This window comes from Sebastes umbrosus, chromosome 17, assembly GCF_015220745.1.
Source record: "Sebastes umbrosus isolate fSebUmb1 chromosome 17, fSebUmb1.pri, whole genome shotgun sequence".
Classification (NCBI taxonomy): domain Eukaryota; kingdom Metazoa; phylum Chordata; class Actinopteri; order Perciformes; family Sebastidae; genus Sebastes; species Sebastes umbrosus.
This window is the reverse complement of record NC_051285.1, coordinates 13,229,025-13,251,007: the sequence shown is the minus strand read 5'-3', so window position 1 is coordinate 13,251,007 and position 21,983 is coordinate 13,229,025. Positions and strand designations below refer to the sequence as shown.

Genomic DNA, 21,983 nt, shown 5'->3' with positions numbered 1-21,983 from the left:
CCCCCTCTGATGTATACATGCACACATATAACTGTTATGTGTTCAGTCATTCATATTTTATAAATAATTAAAATATATAATTTATACTGGGGATGGGGGTAACATTTTATTTTTGTCCCCCCACTTTTATAACAGAACTATGGATTATAATAATAATAATAATAATAATAATTTATATAGCACCTTTCAAAACATAGTTACAAAGTGCTTAACAATAAAAACAGAACACATTTAAAACACAATAGGATAATGAAATGTACTAAAAGCCCATAACTAAACACATAAAAACCCCAAACAGTAAAACGACTAAAGCAAATTCTAAAAAAAGTGAGTTTTTATAAGTAAAGTAAAAGTAAAAAGAAATGCGCATACTGAGTTTTATTTTCTAAAGCCATAACCGGAAGTCCCGTGTCTGTTTCCGGTCCTAGCTTGTCGTTAGTGTTCAGAGCGGCAGGATGACAGCTGAACGACTCGTAAAGGTACAGCGACGCAGTCGGTAACGTTAACAATCATCACAAACTCCCGGTTTAAAGAGAAGGACCGACAGCTTTCACCGTGTGGCGCGTTTTTCTACCAACCGGCGGAAGTGTTTGAGTTTATAACAGGACGGTAACCGGTAACCTTGCGGATATTTGTGGTTCTTTTTCACACCAAAGAGAGGAGGAAAAAGATCCGTGTCCGGATGTGCCAGCAGTGTTGTTTTTTTTTCGCATGGCGTAGGCACCTTTTCTAAAGCAGGATATTCTTCATATGTTGGAGGGTCGGAGGAGGCCCTCGGGTCGACAGCTTGCATTAAACTACACCTCCAAAAATTACCCCAATTAAGTGTGGAAATGATCAACGACATGATTGTGCAATAAGAGAGGAAGAAGAAGCGTCGTAACACGTCTCGACTACCTCTCAGTGTTGTGACTGTGGAGAGAGAGCGAAGAGAAGTCACCGGGAATACGTTGTGTTTTTGTTTCCTGCTGCTCGTAAACCCCAACAAACGACGTCTGTTTGAGCTCTTACAAGAGACACGAAAAGAGGGGATATTAGTGTCCTTGTCTTGTGTTGTGTGAGTGAGTGTGAACCCCTGCGAGGACCGGGAAAACCTTCACGATGACGGGCAGCAGCAGCACCCCAGCGGACATGGTGAGAGAATTTCACACTTACCCATTTACATCCATCTATTTCCTCAGGGTTTTGACCAAAAAGACTGTTCTTAAAGGCTGCTACTTCTGTTTTATTAATTTCACCCCAGTGGAAAATGGTGAGAGAATTTCACACTTACCCTGTAAATGAGTAATTTCGCACTTACCCATTTACATCCATCTATTTCCTCAGGGTTTTTGACCAAAAAAGAGCATTGTTTAAGAGTGTTCTTAAAGGCTGCTACTTCTGGTTTTATTAATTTCACCCCAGCGGACATGGTGAGAGAATTTCACACTTAAACCATTTACATCCACCTATTTCCTCAGGGGTTTTGACCAAAAAAAGAGCATTGTTTAAGAGTCTTCTTAAAGGCTGCTACTTCTGGTTTTATTAATTTCGCCCCAGCGGACATGGTGAGAGAATTTCACACTTTCACCCATTTACATCCATCATTCTGGGTTTTTGACCAAAAAAAGAGCATCGTTTAAGAGTGTTCTTAAATACTGCTACTATTGGTTTTATTCATTTGATTTGAGAACATCGCTGTATAGGCCCAGTATGACATTTTGATTATGAAATAGATGGCAAAACATAAAGAAGAGTTTCATACTATAGAGAAAACAATGGGAGCCAATGGCTGCCTGGAACTATAGGAAAAATGCATAAAAAAATGTATTTTGAAAATTGCTGGCAAACATGTAAAGGTATGCAAGAGTTAAAGTTAAGGAGGTAAAACTTGATCAGAATAAAGTTAATCTGGCACAGTTAACTTTCCAAGTTTCACTGGAAATCTAAAAACCCAACTTTGAAAACCACAAGGATGTCTAGTCTAATCTATTGCAAGTCTTTAACTTTAACTCATGCATTCCTTTACATTTTTGCTGACCATTTTTAAAATAGGCCTACATATTGTACAGCTTTTTGATGCATTTTTCCTATAGTTCCAGGCAGCGATTGACACCCATTGATTTCTCTATACTGTAGTATGAAACTCTATAAGCGCACTCCCGACACGTCTTTATGTTCTGCAATCCATCACAGCGAACATAAACTGCGTATTAATGTTTGTTACACATTATCGTTGCTTGGTAAAGCTGTTTATCCTCGGATGGATTTGAAAAGTTTGCACTAAATTGCCTCATGATGATAATGGATGTCTGACCAAACACTAATGCTGACTTTATGTTCTTTAAAGAACGGGGAAATGATATATCAATTGGTTAATTGGGAAAATGAATTGCCAATTCTGATGAGTGTAGTAGTGTAGTCAGTCTGAGTAGTCATTCATCAAGCAAAAATGACAAACATTCGCTGGTTCCAGCTTTTAAAATGTGAGGATTTGCTGATTTCTCTGTTGTGTATAACTGTAAATTGAAACACATTTGGGTTTCAGACGTCAGCCTGAGCTCTGGGAAATTGTGACTGGCTTCTGTCAGTATTTTCTAATATTGTATGGACTAAATGAGAAATTGGAAAATGGACAGTGTGATCAGTAATGGATGCAATAGCAAGTTGAGGAGAAGGCTAGGTGCTCTTCTGCTGGTCAGTAATTGCATTGCTGCTACAACCCCATTATGTCACACTTACTGATGTAGTGGTGCTTTAAAAGGAGGCTAAACTATGACCTTAAGTCTGTGGTCATCATCAGGTGACTTTATAAGCTTACCCTGACCCTCTCAAGACACTATCCTGTTATGACTTATCTTTCACTGGCTTAATGACTGCACTGTGGGTTATGAACATCTCATCATAAAGATTTATGTCAACATCTCGTGGGTAAGCCATTCCGCAAATTAAAAGGCGTATAAAAAGCGTTTAGCTGGGTTCACCCAGTCTCAGACGTGATACTTCCCCTCTGTCTGGCAGGTTTATGTCTGTCATCTTTGCCGCTAATGCGTGGTGGGTGGCTCTAAGAATAATTCCAGGTCTATGTATAGAAAGGATAAACCATGTAATGTGCCCCTCCACGCGGAGATCAGCTAACCCAGCTGTGCCTGTACTCCTGCCTGCGTCCAAGTTCAGCTGATCCCCTCAACAGCAGGTCCATTATGTTGTTGGGATAATACTGTGAGGAAGTTAGAGGTGAGCCGGCCTCGACGTATATGAGGTCCAGTCAAAGCTAAAGCATCTAAGTATAGCGCATCACAAGGAATTTCCCAGGATTATGGACATAATCATTAGGGCTGGGACGATACGCCATCTCCCGATTCTATACTTTCACGACACTAGGGTGCCGATTCGATATGTATTGCGATTTTTAAGTATTAGGATTCTACAAGTATTGTGATTCGATTTTACGATTTATTGTGATTTTTGTTAACTTTTTTAACACTTGACCATGGGAAAAAGTTGAATCATACACTTCTAGGGACTTTTCAATACAGTAAAATGTTTGATTTTCAGCATGTATGTAGTCAGAGATGTCCTGAGGTCATTGTCAGGCATTATTTATTAATACATTTCCTTCACAAATTAGTGGTATGTTCTTTTTAATTTATAAGGGACATATAATGTTTTATACTAGTGGAGAATATAATCAATCAATCTCATTATTAGCTCTCTCGTTTGCTCAGTCCCCTTAAAACATCCATGGTTAGCTCCATCGGGGCGGTTTGAATGCATTTAACACCCAGTATATGGGTGCTCTGCAGTTATAGCATCTGCCGATTTGACTACGGAGATGCGAGTGGTGGCTGGCTTGACCGCACGTTACCGCAATGCGATAACGTTTCCTGTCCATGACAGAGTTAGCATGCTGTTTTAGCCATGATGTCTTGCTCTGCTTTTCCTGGCAATACTTTACTCTACTGAATGTGTGGTGTTTATCACGTTGGGTTAAAATGTGAGTGTGCAGGTCGTATCCACAAAGACCCTCTGCTATTTTCTGCTTTGTCATTTCGGCTCACTGCAGCCGGCTGCGTTTTATTTTGGTGACGGATACGGAACAGATATGACATCACGTCAACTCTGGCATTAAAAATCGTAAAAAAAAAATTGGATTGTCGTGGATTGTGGACATAATCATGAGTCAAATCTCAAATTTTCTAACCAGTAGCTAATTCTAAGAAACGTTCACGGACGGTCTTGTGTTACATCACCATCTGTGTAGATGTGTGAGACTTCTTAATATGAACTTTAGTCGCAGTGTTATGGGTCAGTCCTAATAGTGTTTTTCTTGTGCAATATAAGATTATCATTCACACAGCGGACTCTGGTTGAAGCCTCCCTGCTGAAGTGTCTTTAAGCAACACACTGAATCCCTGCCAGCTGCTTTATAGCTCAGCCTTGTGCTGTGAGAATTTCCCTGAGGGGGAAGTATCACGTTATTATCGCATCATTTGTCGACAGTGTCGGCCATAAAGTTCAACGGTAAAAGTAATAATATTTTTCCAACTGCATACTCTCAGACGTTGTTTTAAATGGGTTTTATTCCTGCCAGAGCTGCTGTCTTCAGGTTCATGTTATTAACATGCCTGCAGCAGAAGCATAAAGGTCAAATCCTGCTCATTAAGTAAGATGTTTCAGGAAACCTGCAAGTGATAATCTTCAGAGCGATTGCTTCCTTCCTTTTGTGGCTTAGCTCAATCTATACATCAAACTAGCTCCTTGAGTCCCCCAAGGATATTTGGGGGAGAATATCAGCTGTCTGCATTTAACTCATCCTGTGTGGTTGAAATCAGCAGCAGATGCACCCTTCGTTCCCCCCCCCCCCCCCCCCCCCCCCCCAACTCTCAGTCTGAGGAAGGAGCAAGTGCATGCACACACACTCATAAAGGCTGTGCGGAGTGGGAGTGAGAGTGGGAGTGAGAGTAGGAGGAGAGGAGATTGCCAGCGCCAAACATTGTGGGTGAATGAATCTGAGAGAAAGAATAGGAGGAGGAATAGTCATGCCTCTTGAGAATGGAGCTTTTGATTTTTTTTCCGTCCTGAAAAGCAGGAGGGTTGGAGGGATAGGAAGAGTGAAGGATGGGGAGGGGGGCAAATTGCCTCGCTCTAAGCAGACCTCAGAAGTGCTGACAGGGCTGAAATGGTCCCCGTGGCAACAGTGGGACGCCAGGTCTGGACGCCGGTGTGAGTATGTGGAAGGATTGTGTCGGGGTGCACTGCAGGTATGTGTCTTTGTAACAATGAGCAGACGAGAGAAAGAGAGAGACAGAGTAGTACAGAAGAAGAATAAAGCACCTCATTTCAGATAAGACCCGCTGAATAAATACACAGTCCCACGGAGCAGAGAGTGAATTTCAAACATCACCGCTTACGATACGTCCCAAGCACGGCAGACAAGACCGGGAGATCCACATACACACACATACAGAGGGAAGTACATGACGGCTCCACTTTATCATAAGAGTTTATCAGTTGTATCTAACGCCTTTATTCATGTTAAGTCAATTAATCGTTTATGTCAAAGTAAAAAAGCCAAAAATGACATGGTTCCAGCTTCTCAAATGTGAATATTTGCAGGTTTTGTCTTTTTGATTCTGTCTTTTTAAATTCCACCTTTTATTTTTCTTTTTTCTTCAGGAATTTTCAGTACAAAATAGTGCAAAAATGACTTTGCTAATTCCTCCAGCCCGTTGTCCGCAATGTTTGTTTCACTAAAGTCATGTTTGATCGCTTTCTTACTCTTGTTGTTCATGAATTAAATCTGTTAGTGTGTGGTGTGCTGTTTTGGCCAAATCGTTGCTCTCCACACACTATAGGAACAAAACGGTTAAATTGAACATAACATGTCGTTATGTGTGGGGTCTCTCACATTTTTTAGTGTAGGCCAGCCTAAAAGCATTAGTAAATAATTAATGAACCATTGATAAAGCCAAAGCCCAAAGTTGGAACAGCATGGCTTCTCCTCCTGGTCGGAAGTGCTTTCTAAAGGCGTTCAGGCACACATCTGATCCTGATAAGATATGAAGAAATAAACACTGTCACCACAAGTACGCACTCATACATACTCAGTGGGAAGTATTCAAACACCCTGTCATTTGTGCATTGGTGATTATGTGTTAATTTGTGTTGGAGGTGGCAATCACAGCCCTTAATACTCACCCAGACCAAGAGGTACGATAGAACGTATTAACCCTTCAAATGTCAGGTGAAATTATATGACTTTTCTAGCACATCGTAAGGTCTTATTGACTTATTGTGTGTTGGATCATAAACTATTGATTGAGAAGGAACCAAAGCATCCCACACACTTGCTCACTTGTACTCACTGTATTAACAATACTATAATATACAAGCTGTGACCAACCAGTGATGTGAGACTAAACATCTATTCAGAATCATGCATTTTTGTATTACTGTATAATTGGGCTGTCAAAAATGGCCAAAATTGACATTTGAATATTTGTTCTAAAAAAAACCACATAGGTCTGAACAATTCAAATATCTATTCTAATTTAGAATATTTGTTGACAGCCCTACTGTATCATTATGTGGCTAAAAGTGAGTTACCTCTGCTACTCTGTGTGTGGCTAATTATAACTTTGGTGCTTTGAAAGCAGTTTATAGTTCATTGTTAAAGAGTTCCCTTGGGGCACACACAGAAAGACACACACCCACAAACACCCACAGACAAAGGAGTCAAAGGTTAGGGACGGAGGTCAGCGGTGTGTTGCCCGCGGATGAAAGAACAACGGTTGGGGAATCCTTGCTGCTGAAAACAGCACTCCCTGTCCCTCTTCCCACTCGAGCTTAGCTCAGCACTTATGATACCGAGTAGCTGGAGACGGAGAGGAGTCCGCAGGCGCTCTTCAGCCTCGGGCAGGAGCTGCTGACGGGGCTTTGATTGACACGTTCAGAGGGAGAAAGATCACTATTGAATCCTGACAGTTGGATGAAGCATGTCAGTGAATATGTGTGCGGTTGCCGATGCCTTGTGTTGCGAGTCTGAGTCACGGCTCAGTATTACATCATCTCGCCCGGGTGCTGTAGTTGACATATTGACTCTGACATTGTCACATGTAGGCCTCGGAGCGCAACGGAAAGTTCCGACAGCAGTTCTGAAGGTGCAGGAGTTGTGCTCGATTCTTCAATATTAATTTCAAGCATTTGGGGAAATTGATGACTCAGAGATGAAACGCTGACAGATTCAATACAGCAGCTAAAATAGTTGTTCTACTTAAGATGAATGATATGAACACTTCATAGTATTACTGTACACTGAGTTGGTTAATAGTAATAGAGAAATGAATGGCTGTTTAACATCATATTTTGATTGGCCGTGAGTCTGTGCTGTCTCATTTTGTATTTGTATTGGCAGTTTGCTGGTATTAGCAAGCAATAGCATTTTGTCAATGTGTATGTCCAGCAGCCCTCTGTAGAATGAATTCAATTGTATTGATGCATGTCTGCAACACCAACAGGAAGTCCTATTGGAAACCTCTCATCCATTGATCGCTTATATAACTGTATGTTTGCTGTGAATTCTTCAGTGTGGCATGTGCATGTGCATCCTATGTGAGGTCCTCTATGAATAATGACACCTGCTGTACATACTGTCAACACTCCTGCTTTCCCTTTTTTTCAATCTTTCATGTCTGTTCCAGCTGATCAGTTATTTATAATATGCTCTATAGCTCCATGCTCCCTCTGTGGGAGTCATATGGTGGTGAAAATTGTTATGTCCGAAATATAAAAGTTTCAGGAGGCTTTAAATATGACCTGTCTTGTAACTTGGAAGCTATGAATTTTTTATTTTCTGAACCTGCGCAGTGCATAAACATGCACTTGTATTAAGGCCTAGAGACACCAAACCGACATCAGAGATGTAGCGGCAACAAAGGCCGCCTGTTGTGTCGCCTTGGCCAAAAAATTGCACTCGAACACACAGAAAAGACTACAGCCAACGGCCAACTAACACGTACGTCCTGCGCCTGCGTGAGATGAAATAACTCTTCATACCAGCAGCTAGCAGTAGTCCATATTCGTCATTCAAAAAGGGAAACCAGAAGACCGAGGACGGCGGATATACAAGCTGTTATGATACGAACATGAAATAAAGCAGCGTTTGCTGACCATTTTCACAGCACTCTCACTCACCACTTAGCTTCATTCCATATGGCCATGTCGTGGTGAAAATATCCGTGTATTGGAATGATCAGATGAGATGATGAAGAAAAATGAGAAGAGACTTTTGTGTTTTTCTTCTTGACTTTATTCGTTGGCTTGTTTTCCTCACTTCTCTTTCTCTTCTTGTGCACTGATTCGCTTAAGCTGAGCAGCCAATCGGAGTGATTTCTCTCACCAATGGGTTCCGCCACCGATTCAAAATGCTGAATCGGCCAAAAAAATTTAATCATAGTAGAGCTAGGCTACTACACTGTGTAGCCTGACCTGGTTGCTTTTGCACTCCTGTACCCAAAATTCATGTTTCCCTTAATAGTCTGCAAGCTCCCACACACACTCCCAGACATTAACTCCACATATCATAATTTCGACTAGAGACACATTTCACAAAGCAAACTTTAATAACCACCCAGATTAAATCTGCAGGATGAAGCTAGATATTAGATTTCACTCAGCAGGCTTGAAAGTGGGACCCTATCTCCTTTGTTGTTGGTTTGTATTTCTGATCAGCTCAGCTAGAAGACTGAATAGTTCTGTGAGTAACCCAGAGGGTTTCTAAGAAAGAAAAAAAAGTCAGTGTGTGCGTGTTGGGATAAGGGCTTATTCTGCTGGAAAATCCCTCTCTCTTTTCAGCAGTCAGTGTTGGCAGGTATGGCTCTGCTCAGGCTGAGGAATGTGTTGAACTACTTCACTGTTTAGGGGGCTCCCGGGGTCCCGGTTCAAGAGTAAACTTCTGATCTACACAATTGATTCTGGTCCTGATCTCTCTTGACAATGAATAGGCACTTGTTTTCACTTGTATGCTGCCATGTCTTCATGTCCTTGAACATTAATATCGTAGGAGCAAAAATAGCGACGTAATGTACACCAAATTCACAGTGCTAATTACCTACTTCCTAAGCATTGAGCACTTGCAAAACAGCTCTCTTCAGTACACCTCAGGACAGAAGTAAAGTGAGGACACTCTTAAGCTTTTACTCCAAGTGTTACAGACTCAGAGCATGACATAAATGAGTGGGTGTGAGTGCGAGCACTAACACGACAGAGTCCTAACTAGACTGTACGCCCGCAACCACTTTTCAAGTATGTTGTGAGGGTGTATTTTGTTGCATGCACACATTTGCATGGAGAAACCAGCTAAAGCACAACCTGTTCTTCCTGTTAAGTGTGACGTGTTTGCTGTCGGCTTTGCCAGTAAAGTAACACCCACTGCGGTTCACTTTGGCTCCGGAGAACAGCACAAACTACAGCTGCGTTTAAAGGACATTGTTTGCATGTAATGGTGTGTATTGTCACTGTGCCATTTGGTCCCTTATCTGAATAGCCACCAAAAAGTCGGGGGAAATTCTCTGACTTTTTGTTTATTTGTTTCAGATTGGATTCATTCATTGATCTGTTCAATTATATTTTCTGAAAATTGTGTTGAAAGCCTTCCCCATAATGGCAGGGACACATTACATTGTATATAGTCACAGTTACTACAAGGAACTTTCATTTTTGTGTTGATTTTGGCGGTCCCTGTGGACAAAAGCGGTAGCGTTTCCGAGCACCAGAGTCCCTTTAGAAAACCTCTCATTTTACTGCAGCAGGGTCTGACAGTCAGCCCCACGCCATCCTGGTTCTGGTTCTCCCGTGCCTCCCTTCCGTCCAGTGGGCCCAGCAATACGGCCTGGGTGTTCAGCAGCGAGGTGTCGGTGTTGGCTCCCACCGGAGAGTTTCTGGTGAATCTGCTTGATTTCGTCTGATTTCGTTCCTTTATTTATATTATCTCTGCTTCGTGTCGCCCCAAGTATGGTGAAGTATTTTTATTTTTGTCAAGCTTGTCTAACCTAGCAACAGTAACTAAGGGGGGCAGTATTTAGGATTGGTCAATTGTCTTTTTGCTTTTGTCTTTAAGTTTTGTTTTTGTGTAAATGTAGAATGTAAACTCCTCCTCAAGTTAAACCAAATGAGCAAAACAACAACCTTTTGGTTAACAGAAAAAGGAGAAGATGAGTTCCTGATACTAAAGAAATGAGATTCATAGCATGCTGTGGGCTGGCTGAATTGAGAAACTGAAAGGAGGAAGAGGAACTTGAGTTGAGAAAGTGTCGTAGGGTGACACGCAGAGAGGAAGATGAACAGCCCAATAAAATCTAATTTTACTGGACTTTACTTTATAAAGATCTCATTCACTAAAAGCAACAGTGTGGAAAACCGTTTGCTCATTTGTATAATTTCTCATATCAGCATGAGGCAGTTGTGTGAAGGGGCATCTTCGCCTCATTAAATATTCTACTCAGACATTTTTGGCCAATCGGTAATGTGAACTAATGTGACTCATTAATGGAGACTGGGAGTTTCTATATGTGTTCCTTTTTAGATAATACGCTTCTAATGGAAATCCTGCATAAATAACGTGCTCAATCAATGTTCTCAGTGCATGCACTGTATTGATTTCAGTTTTACACTGGGCATTCACTTCATTGACAAACTCAGGCATCTTGATACAGTCTTATTGTCATTCAAGGGACGTTACAGGAGGAGGACTTTCCATAAGCTGTCATTTTCCTACGTGTAATTTAAATAAATGTAAAACAAAAGCTCTCAAGTGAAAAAACACACACACTGTATTTCTCTGCAAGTCTAAATGTTGAGTAGAAATAGAGTGTGTGTGTGTAGGAGAAATAAGGGATGGGGAGGGGTAGTGTTTGACTAGCTCAATAAAAGGAGCCTTTCAGCTGCGCTGGAAACAATTTCCAGCTGAGGGGACATTTATATTAAAGCTTTGCCTTTGCCAGCACAGACTGTTTGTGTGTGTGTGTGTGTGTGTGTGCGTCAGAGCAGCTAGCTAGCAAGAATCAACTGTCCTTCTTCCTGATACATTTTTGGGACAGGCTGCAATTTCTAAATCAGTGCTTAAATTTGTCCCGATATTCGAAACGTCCTGTGCCAACGCGGTCAGACAGACAATACATACTGAGGGAATTAGGGGGTCCGTGATGGGACTGTTCGAGTCCCAGACAGGGCAGACATTAGCCACGGAGCAGTCATCCAAAGGTCAAGCCTCATTGACAGGATCAGCTGGCCTCCAGTCCTCACACATATGCCTTTAACCCTGACTTTTACTCCGCTGGGGTTGTCAATTAGAGAATTACTTTCATATGCTTTCAAAATGTAAATGGTCCAACAAGCTTTGGTACTTGAACCCAACTCGGTAAAATATGGCATATTTGACTGTCTTCATGTTATCATAGTTTATAGGGGCTGCAACCATAGACTGTATATAAGAAGTGGCAGTAGCCACCGTGATGTCACCCATTGGTTTGTGGACTGCCGTTTTGAAACCTCGAGTTCAGCATTTTGGCCGTCGCCATCTCGGTATTTGGCCGTCGCCATGTTGGTCTTTTGCAGCCAGAAGTGACACGAGAGGCGGGAGCTAACCGAACACTGAATAAGATGTTTTCAGGCAACCAAAAAGGTTATAAATTAACTTTCACAAACTAAAAACACACTGTTAAAGTTAAACTTGTGAGACGAAAACATGGACAACTCCCCTGCTAAGCCACGGAGTGAGAATAGCGCTTAAACAGTCAGGGGCAAGCAAGAGACAGGAACATGGCTTGTGTCTTGCGGGGTTGTAGCGTTTATTCACCGACAGCCTAAACTGTACACACACTGCACTGCGACGTACACAACTACAACGTTACTGCCGTACTCGCCGTCAATCCGTCACACACACACACACACACTCCCTCGCTCTCTCTGTCTCTCTGTCTCAACTCTCTTAAGTTAATCACACAACCTACGCACAAGTTTTACCTTAAAAAGGAGTTAACTACTTTGGTAACACATTTTATTTAAAGAAACATCCTTACAATACATAATTCCCTGATGGTTAGGCCTGGCGGGGAGTCAACTTAGGCCCGGCGGGCATTATAAAACAAGCGAAAAGCAGGGAATGATTGAATTATAGGAGCAGGAGCCAGACAATGTTTGGCAGTTTTTGCTTGATACATGAATGAAATGATGAATCAAGTATCAAAATTCATGGGTATTGTAATATTCAGAGCCGTCCTCCATGCCAAAACGACAGGTCAAAACCTGATTCCTCAGTAAAACACAATTATATATTATTATGACACTAATAATCCTGCTAATTTGCCATATTGTTGTTATATCTAAACCTTTTGTCTGTCTCAACCACTTAAAATCCTTTTCTCTTCAGTGTAAATGCACTAGTCTTTGGTGTCCTTGCACTAAACTTACAGACTCCTGTGTATTTATTGTACACTGGATAGTGATTCTGATCTTAACGCTGAAAGATTGCCATGTTAAATATTGATCAGGGTGTAACAGTGCATTGTTTGTGTACTGCGGGCATATTTGAACTTGAGCTGTAATGGCAAGAGTGAAAGACAATTGGTAGGAAATGGGATGACGTGATGTCAGAGGAAACAATAGGGAGACGGAAGCATCTTTTTTTGGATTTTATGATATTCACACAGACATCCACAGAGAGAAATATGTCAGTGTTAAAGTCAGAGAAGAGTTAAAGATAGAGGAGACAGCCAGAGACAGGAAGGAGGGTGTGTGTGTGTGTGTGTGTGAATGAATGATAGAGAGAAAAAGCGAGAATGGAGAGAGGGTATATTTGGCCTTCATGCTGTCTTGCACAAATTTGTCATTGCATGTTGGATGCTATGGAGCACTCCGACTATGAATATCTCTAATGATCCCAGCAGGGGTTGTGTTTCATGTGTGTATTTTTCATGTGTGTGTGTGAGCTAGCAGTAATGAAGCATTGGACCTTGCACTAGAATGATTGAGGGCTTTTCAACTACTTTTTTGTTCTCAGTTTCTTGTAATGAGGAAGCATTGGTTTACCTTTAGGGAAGCAGCAGAACTTTGACTCACACAGATATCGACCTACTTTTTAGTTTAATTACACATTTTTTGTGAAGTGGTTTCTCTGTGCCATTTGGCTAAACATACCAGCAAAACAGCTCTTAAATCGGTATTCTAGGCGAGCTGGTTTTAAAGCTTGGATGTTTGTGTGTGTGTGAATATGGCCGGCACGTAAGTTTGGCTGGCTTCCATTTAGCTCGGCACAGAACAGCTCAGTCAGCTGATCGTGGTACAGTTACAGTTCATAGTACAGTGTGGTTAAAGGCAACCATTACAGCCCAGAGATGGCAGGTACTGTAATCCTGTTTAATGTTTAATCTAAATGTCACCGTGTTGAATAAACAGGGCTTATATCTGTGAAGCCATTCATTCTCAAAGTGGTTTTAACCTTCAAGCTATACCTCTGCATGCACTTTTGTTGTGAACTCGGGTGGATATATGAGGAGTAAATTCTTTATTATACCATCTATCATGGCTGTAAACATCTTAATTATGGTCACGCAACAGGCAGCACAACTTCCCCCTTAACAGCACCCCGCGGCTGATTATGTCATCTGTAGTCATTTTTTTTGCCTTGGGGTGTAACAATGTTTGTCAAAGATCTTGATTGGGTCCCCAGGCGCCACCCTCCTCCACCTCCTCCTCGCCCTCGCTGCCCCGTTCCTTCCTGTTGTTGCTTGTGTAAGCTGTTGCCTCCACTGTCTCCCCACTGAGGCTGTCTTTTTTTTTTTCCTGTTACGCACAACATGATCATAAGCAGTGGCTCAGATCTCTAACCAGACAACAATGAAAAAAAAGGAAGAAAGGAAACCTCTTTAGATGAATATCTTACATACTGTAAAACACAGACAGTCGCACGCTATGTTTGTGTCTGTTGTGATAATTTATTCAATTAATTTCACATTATTTTTTACTTAAATGTGAATGTAGAACCAGGGCATCCTGTGGGCTTGTTAGTGGATTCTCTGTTGATTTAACTCTGCTAATTATTGAGGCATATTAAAACATAATTTTGCAAGTCAAGAAAGCGGCAGTTTGTCGTAGTATCATTTAGTTTTGTCTGAAACCGCTCAGTGAACTACATCTCTCGTCTCGTTCTATGTACGTCACCAACACTAGCCGGCTGGCTAACTCAGCTATGTTCTACGCACTAATGAAATGATATCTTACCTGATGTGTTTTATCCAGCGACTCCTGCTCTTTTTATCAACCGGGGAAGAGAAAGAACGAGCGAGACCTGTTACGTCACTTGGGTCACCTTTGGGTGTGTCGTCTTTCTAATTACGTATTTTCACAGTCTTATACTTTCAACAGTTTTACAACAAACTGCGACTTTCTTGACATTTCTTGACTTTTAAATTGACAAACATCATATGAGTGATTCATGGCGCAATTGAAACCGGATCAAAAAAAAATATTTGTCTCTCTTGTGGGTCCCATAGTGGTCCATGGGAAGGAGTGGGACTTTGCCTCTCTATGCCAACAACATCCCAAACAACCTCAAAAGTGTCATTATAGTATTAAATAAACATGATCGACTGTGATATTCCTAAACTGACAGCCAGCCACCAGGGGGCGATCCAGATGTTTTCGCTTCACTTTTGCCCGTGCAGCCTATGAAAAACTTTCCCGAATGTTGCGGCTGCAGTCCCGAGTAGAAGAGTAATATACTGTATATCTCTCGTTTTGCCCATCAAAACTAAAATGCACTGAATTCAGGTGAGGAAGAACCTTATTTTAAGTCTTATTTTGATGCAAAGATATGTACATTAGCAGAAAAGTAGCACAACATGGAAGTGAAAGCAGCACTCTGTTTATTTAAATTTGAAAGTGCAATACAAATAGTTTGACCCTAAAAATCAATGAATAGTCGTGATAATAAATATTCGTGATCTCAATATTGATCAAATAATCGTGATATATCATTTTGGCCATAATGGTGCAGCCATAATGTGTATGTGTGGGTGTGTGGTAATAATACCCCTGGTTGTTTCTGTCCAGTGCCATCTGGTAAATTCCAGCACAGAGGGCATTTTAGCTTGCCAGCAGTCTCTATCTATGTGTCACACACACACACACACATTCACATGTAGACGCACATTTTCTCTGCCACACACATATGACATCATGTGAGTTGTGACTGCAGGGCAGTGCTCTTTTCTGGGGGAGAAAAAGAAAATGCAGTGTTGTGGATGTAACGGCTGTCTCCCAGCCATTCCTCCTCTCTACTCTCCGTTCTCTCTCTCTCTCTCACACGTTACATCAGTTTCTCCTTTAAATGTAGAGCTGCTAAGCCTTTTATAGTATCTGAGGAATGGGACAAAGATAGTAATAGGAAGGGAATGAGTTTTGGAACCTCAATGTGCGCAGCAATGTGCGCAGCAATGTGCTGCGCTTCGTCAACGGGGTGAAAAACCATCTGCAAAAAAACAACAACTTGTCAGGAGTTGAGATACAGAATTGGGTTTACCGGCCAACCATTCACTTTGAAATAATGGATTTTGTCTTGAGAGGCTTTCTCAACTCACAGTCCTTCATTTCAGGCTGAAAACACAACACTAAATTCTCACCTGCCGGCAGCAGTATTATACACAGGATCATGACAGACAATTGATGATTGAAAATATGTTACTGGGCTGAGTTGCATTTATCTGTCTCCATCGAAACCTTCAACATTAAACACCTGCGTAGACAGAGAGGAAAGCCAGCAAATGTCTGTTGTTTTTAGAGCTTGCAACTCATGATTAATCTCATTGTTGATAAATCTGATGACAATGAAAAATGTCCATCAACACTTCCCAGAGCACACGGTGACATCTCCAGATTACTCATTTGGTCCGACCAACAGTCCAAATCTCAAATATATTCAATATAAAATTTTATAAAACAGAGTAAAGCAACACATTTTAGAAGCTGGAACCAGTGAGTGATTTTAATAAATGTCTGAAACCGACTAATCAACTATCAGAATTGTTTTCTGTCAATCGATTTTGGTTCATTACTAATCATGATTATTTTTTAAATTTCATGGGAGCCAGCTGTGAATGTAAAAATGCATACAATTAATGAATGTGTAAAGAAAAAAATGATGTTAGATGCACACATGAAAAGCAGGGAAGCGTGCTTAGAAACAACAATCCTGACTGCAGGGCATCAGCTACACACCGCTGGGGAGACCACCTAGGAAAGAGGACGGAGGGGGGTTGGGGAGTAGTACTGTATGTAGTTCCCTTGGTAGGGGGAGAACAGCATGGGGATGTTTTACTTTACTCCAGGGCTTTCACATAACAGGAGGGTCAAGAAAACACGGGGGAGGAAGTCACATTGGTGAGACAACCTGTGATGGAAGTGAGGGAGAGTGAGAGGAGGAGGAGGAGGAGGAGGAGGAGGAGGGAGCAGACAGGGCTGCTGCAGAGCAAATGGTAGGACGGAGGAAGTAAAGGACAGGAGGTCCTTTAATCACAGCCTTGATCAGGGATCATCAACCCTCTGTGTGGTCCCCTTCACACCAGCAGCATGCCGACATGTTGGCCTTTGGGTTTGTGTCTGGCTTTTTTTCCCCCAGAACTTGAACAGACAGAATAAAGACGAGGGTGCTGAACAAATAATGTCTATTTTGGTGAACAGAACTGTACCAAAATGCAGACAAATCAAAATCCTATGCTAGCCCAGCAACCTGGGTTTGAACCCAACTTGCGGCCCTTAGCTCCATGTTGTCCCCTCTCTCTCTCTCCCCCTTTCCTGTTAAGTATTTTATTGTATTTTTTAGAGCTGCAACGATTAGTCGATAATTTGTCAACTATGAAATTAATCGTCTACTATTTTGATAATCGATTAATCGGTTTGAGTAATCTTTTAAGAAACAAAAAAAAGTCTAAATTCTCTGATTCCAGCTTCTTAAATGTGAATATTTTCTGGTTTCTTTACTCCTCTATGACAGTAAACTGAATATCTTTGAGTTGTGGACAAAACAAGACATTTGAGAACGTCATCTTGGGCTTTGGGAAACACTGATCGACATTTTTCTGAATGTTTTTCTGACATTTTATAGACCAAACAACAAATCGATTAATCAAGAAAATAATCAACAGATTAATCAACAATGAAAATAATCGTTATATCTTTATGATAATGTTATTCTAAAGTAGTTTTGTATGAACATGCATCTCAAAATAACATTGTACTATCAACCCTTTTTTGCTGAACAATGAACAGGTTCTTGTATTTCCTCATTTCCCTCTGCTTCCCAGCCAACAATCAGTTGTACCTCCATTTGCCACTTAGACCTGACGTAACTGTTCATCGTGCTCATGAATTAGAGCAGGGTACATTTTTGGTACAGAGGACATCATGTAACGCTGCATTGTGCTGTTAAACGAGTTCCAAACTGAAAATCTGGCTTGGATGTCAGGAGAAAAATGAGATAAGAAGACGTGCTAGGAAAGTAGTAGTGCCGTCACAGAGAGGGGAAGAAACGAGATGTTGTTAATATCTGGGGATATAAAAGCACACATTTTTACATTCATAGTGTTGTACACACGAGAAGTGAAATAATTGTGTAAAGAATAAAAACAGCAGCTTACTTTCTCACCTCCAAGCTGGCCAATCATTGCATAAAATAGGTGTGAATGTTGGATTATCAGTGTTGAAACGCTGGGAAAATGTGTGCTATAGAGCCTTTTTGCAGGGCCGGAAACTGTCTCGCGAAAAGTTTAAAAATAGCTGCTGCTTTCCTTTGTGTTCACACAGTTTGTATACGGAGAAGCAAGGTGATGTTAACTGATAAACCGCCACCTAAAATGGAGCAAGTGGGTTTAAATCTCCATGTTTAGCAAACATCCGCCAATCCCTTTATCGGCTCCAGAGGAGCTTTCTCTTGCTAACCTTCGGGCTTCTTTGTCAAACATCATCTCATTACCTGTATCACATTGTCAACCAGCGGTGACAACCACAGATGCAGCTTCGTGTCAACGTTATCCCGTTCCCTATTATCATCTCTTGCCTTGTGTTTAGGAGAGAGGGACAGACAGTCTAGACGCTGACGGAGGGATGAGAGGAGAATCGATTGAAGCGTACAAGAGCAATTTCACGTCTCGGCCCACAGCTTCAAAAGCAGAGCCTCAGCAGCCCCCGTCCCCCCAGCAGGCATTTTGAGTGTGCTCGCAAAATGTTTGTGTTTTGTTCATACGAGCAAATGTGTTTGTGAATGTAAAACGTAAAGTGTCGTTCATTCAGTCGCATTCACGCTTCCTCCTCTCGCCGCCTCTCTCCGACCTTCGTTGTTCCTTCTTTGAATCCTCCGTGAGTTCCCTCTCTCACTTCCTCCCTCAGTCCCACGGGCTCGCCTCCTAAAGTGTCAGCGTTTCCTCTCTCCTCCTATAGCATCAGACCTCGTCATCGCTATAATGGCGTCTGTACAGCATCAGCACTTTGGAGGTGATGTGTGTGTGATACAGGACTCTGCAAATCTCTGCTGTCTTTTTTTTCCTCCTCTAAACTGTTAAATCTCTCTGTCTGTTGGTCACTCTTTTCATGTGACTCTGTCTTGGACTGTTTTGTGTTTCCTCTCTCTCTCTCTCTCTGAAACTATTTATTGGAGTTTTGTTCTCCCTGATGAGATGAGGACAGCGGAGCCTCCCTCTAGCTGAGCTCTGATGTGGGGAGGGGAGCTATCAGTGGACATATTCAAGTGAAACCGTCATCTTTTTCTGCTAAACGACTTTCTTTCTCACTTAACCATGTTTCCATCTTTTTCTCTGTTCATTTATAAAGTGGCTTTGCTCTTCGTGTTGACTCTGGAAAGATGTGGAAAAGCTTAAGATGTTCACCTTACATGTGTTTGTGTGTGTCTTGGTGAATGGTGGCTAGTGGCGTGCGGCCTCACACTGTACCTGTGGATAGTTTTTAGACCACCCGGGCATACTGTGTTTGTGTTTTCAAGCTTCATATATAATACACTGCATGTTGTTGCTGTAAAGAAGAGCAGTAGGCACATGTCTGTGGTGGAGGTGGGCTGTACTTTTGTCTACAAATTTGGTTATGAGGTTTGCAGACGTTATGGATGCCAAAGAAAAAGACTTAAACCAGCAATTTTGTTTTTTGCCCACGTGGGGCCAGCTGAAACAAGTTGTGAACACAACGTTTACATATCATCACCTTTTAAGTTGATATTGCAAACTTGCAACAATAAAGTCAACAGCTTTATTGTAATTTGCGCGGAGAAACAAGTTGCACGGTACAATGAAATTCCTACTTTGCTGTCCTTTTATGATTTCCATTAATAAAAAAAATGCTTAAAAGATGCGTGAGGGGCCGTTCACATGACGAGTTTTTTGCGCTCTCAAATCCATCATTGTCAATGTAGATGCTCAAATGCAAGAGTGACATCGTCGGGGTGCACAAACGTTCTCAAGCGCCTATTTTTCAGGGCGGGATGGTTACACCCTGAGATAAAAATAGTGCAACTTCTGAAACTCTGCAGTGCGCACCGTATGTCATGTGACGAGGAACAACCAATCACAGCCGGCAGACATCTTTTCTTTTTACCGTAAATATCAGTCTATGGTAAATATATGGAGGAGAAGATAATCATTTTAATGCACGGCTACCCAGAGTTTTACATCTGTCCCATGGAATATTTTACTGGCTTCACCCTCTCTGCCCAAGGACGGCACAACGTTCGGTTGAAAGGTCAGCCAAACTGACCTGCAAGTTCATCATCGTCATTGCAGCACGCAGGTTTTGGTTGCTTAGTGACGGCAAGGGCGATAGAAACGCAACCTCCGAAGCACCTTGGACAAAAGGATGAAAGCAGCACGGTCGGCGTTTTCCGCGTGTTTTAGACGCGGCATGTGAACGGGCCTTAAGAGTGGAAACAGGAACACATAATAAATACTAAAGAAAGAATATCAAGACCAGTATACAGTTTAGATAGATGTATAACTGTACAAACTGTACGTCAGCGTCAGAGATTGTATCATGCACTATTTGTGTTGTTCTCTCTCCAGGTGCAAACATGAAAGCATTGAAATGTGTGCACATGCATCACTTGGCATGTCTGTGTTTAGCAGTTCACAGCAAAATGAGGAAGTTGTGGTGTGGAAGATTGTTGTGACCTCAATTGTCTGAGAACTGAGACTACTCAGATGTTCATAACGCCACACCTAACAGTCAAGCCTGTTTAATCTGGCCTGAAACAGGATTAACATTGTGTTTTTTAATGATTTATTAATGAATCCACTGACACTGTTTCAGAATCTAAATCCACGTTTGATGTTAAAGGTATGGTTTAACAATTTGGAATACGCTTTCTTTCGATTCACTTTCTTGCCGAGAGTTAGATGAGAAGATCAACATCGCTCTCATATCTAGACACTAAAGCTGCAGCCAGCAGCCGCTTAGCATAAAGACTAGAAACAGGCTCTTTATAAAGTTAAAAAACACATTTATCAGTACCTCTAAAGCTCATTAATTAACATGTTATATCCTTATGCTAGGTAGACAGTGGTATCAATCGTATCATCTAACTCAAAGGGCTGTTTCCATCAACAACTGACAGAAAGACGAGCTTAAACTCACATAGAATAGAATAGAATAGAATTAGCAATGATAGTTAGAAATAACACTGAGAGTTTATCCAGTGTCTATTGAGCAAACTGTAATGCCTACATAACTGGTTGATATGTAAATTGCATGGTTTTCTTGTAGTTCTGTTTTTTGCTGTGAAAAAGGGAAGTGAAAATGAAATATGGGCAAATGAGGAGGACATGCTTTTGTATAAATATAGGGCTGACTTCTTCTGGTTGGTTGGTTGATATTATCCGAAAGAGAGCACTCTGTCTGGACAGCTCTGTAGCTGAAGCTGCTCCAAGACTGAGCCCACGCCGCGCTATAATGTTTATAATAAAGTCAATTTTCCAAAGAAATTTCAAATGGGTTACTTGCTAATTATCACCGAATTACCATTACATTTGTGGACCTGTAATATGAATTGTTACCATAATTTTATATGCTGCAAATAGCTTTTTTTATTTTCATAATTCATTCAGGCTTAGCTCCGGTAGAATGAACTGTGGCTGATCTAATTACTCTAGAGGTAACATGCAGAACTCTAGATCTTTTCCCAATCGGCTAAACGATTAATTGAAGAGTAAAGGTAGAATTTCAGTCGACAAAGATTTTCTTTGGGTGACCACAGCCCTACAGTAGCTATCTAACACTGCAGCGTGTGATACGCTCCATCAGCACCATCTTCATCACACCTTCCACACACATGTGGTGTCCCATCGGTGTGTTGGTTGCCAGTAGGTAATGTACAGTAGAGTACTACAGTTTTGGCTCACATTTAGCATGTTAATTCATTTGTCCCCCGGGGTGTTGAACAGCCATTTTCTGAAATGTGAAGACGTAGAGTTGAGGGAGAGGCAGGAAGCAGCCATGTAAAGTAAACCAATGCGTCAACCCTCTTTGTGAAAGCTCTGATCACAGAGAGGAAGCGATAGGAGGGACGTGTGATCAAAGGCACCTACCTTGGCGTCTGTCAGGAGAGAGGAATGCAGCCCTGGGCGTGTGCACGAGTTAAGCGAGACGAGTTTTTTCAGAGAAGACACCGGGAAGGGGAGTATGACAGCATGAAAGGGAGCTCTACCTGTTTCTGGAGAGAGGAGAAGCAGCTGATGGATTAAAGGGTTATCTGTTTGTAAACGGGGGAGAAGGGAGCGATGAAGAGAGAGAGAGGACAGGGAGCAGGGAGCTGTCAGGTGCGGTGCCGGCTGGAGCGCAGGAAACTGCCTATCATGCTTGGTGACAGGAAGGAGATGGAGGGGGAAAGAGGAGCAGAGTGGTTGCATGGATTGTGATGAGGACGTCCGCATATCAAAGGATGGGTCTTTTTT

The 21,983-nt window shown here is 41.7% G+C and overlaps 1 protein-coding gene across 1 annotated transcript in view; it reads left to right on the top strand.

Moving 5' to 3' along the window:
* The first annotated feature begins 438 nt into the window (after nucleotides 1-438).
* ubl3a (ubiquitin-like 3a) overlaps nucleotides 439-21,983 on the top strand; it is a 38,594-nt gene continuing 17,049 nt past the window's right edge. The window contains exon 1 of the mRNA XM_037748286.1: nucleotides 439-1,134. Coding sequence (XP_037604214.1) covers nucleotides 1,102-1,134 — 33 coding nt within the window. The 5' untranslated portion in view covers nucleotides 439-1,101. The remainder of the gene's footprint in view (nucleotides 1,135-21,983) is intronic.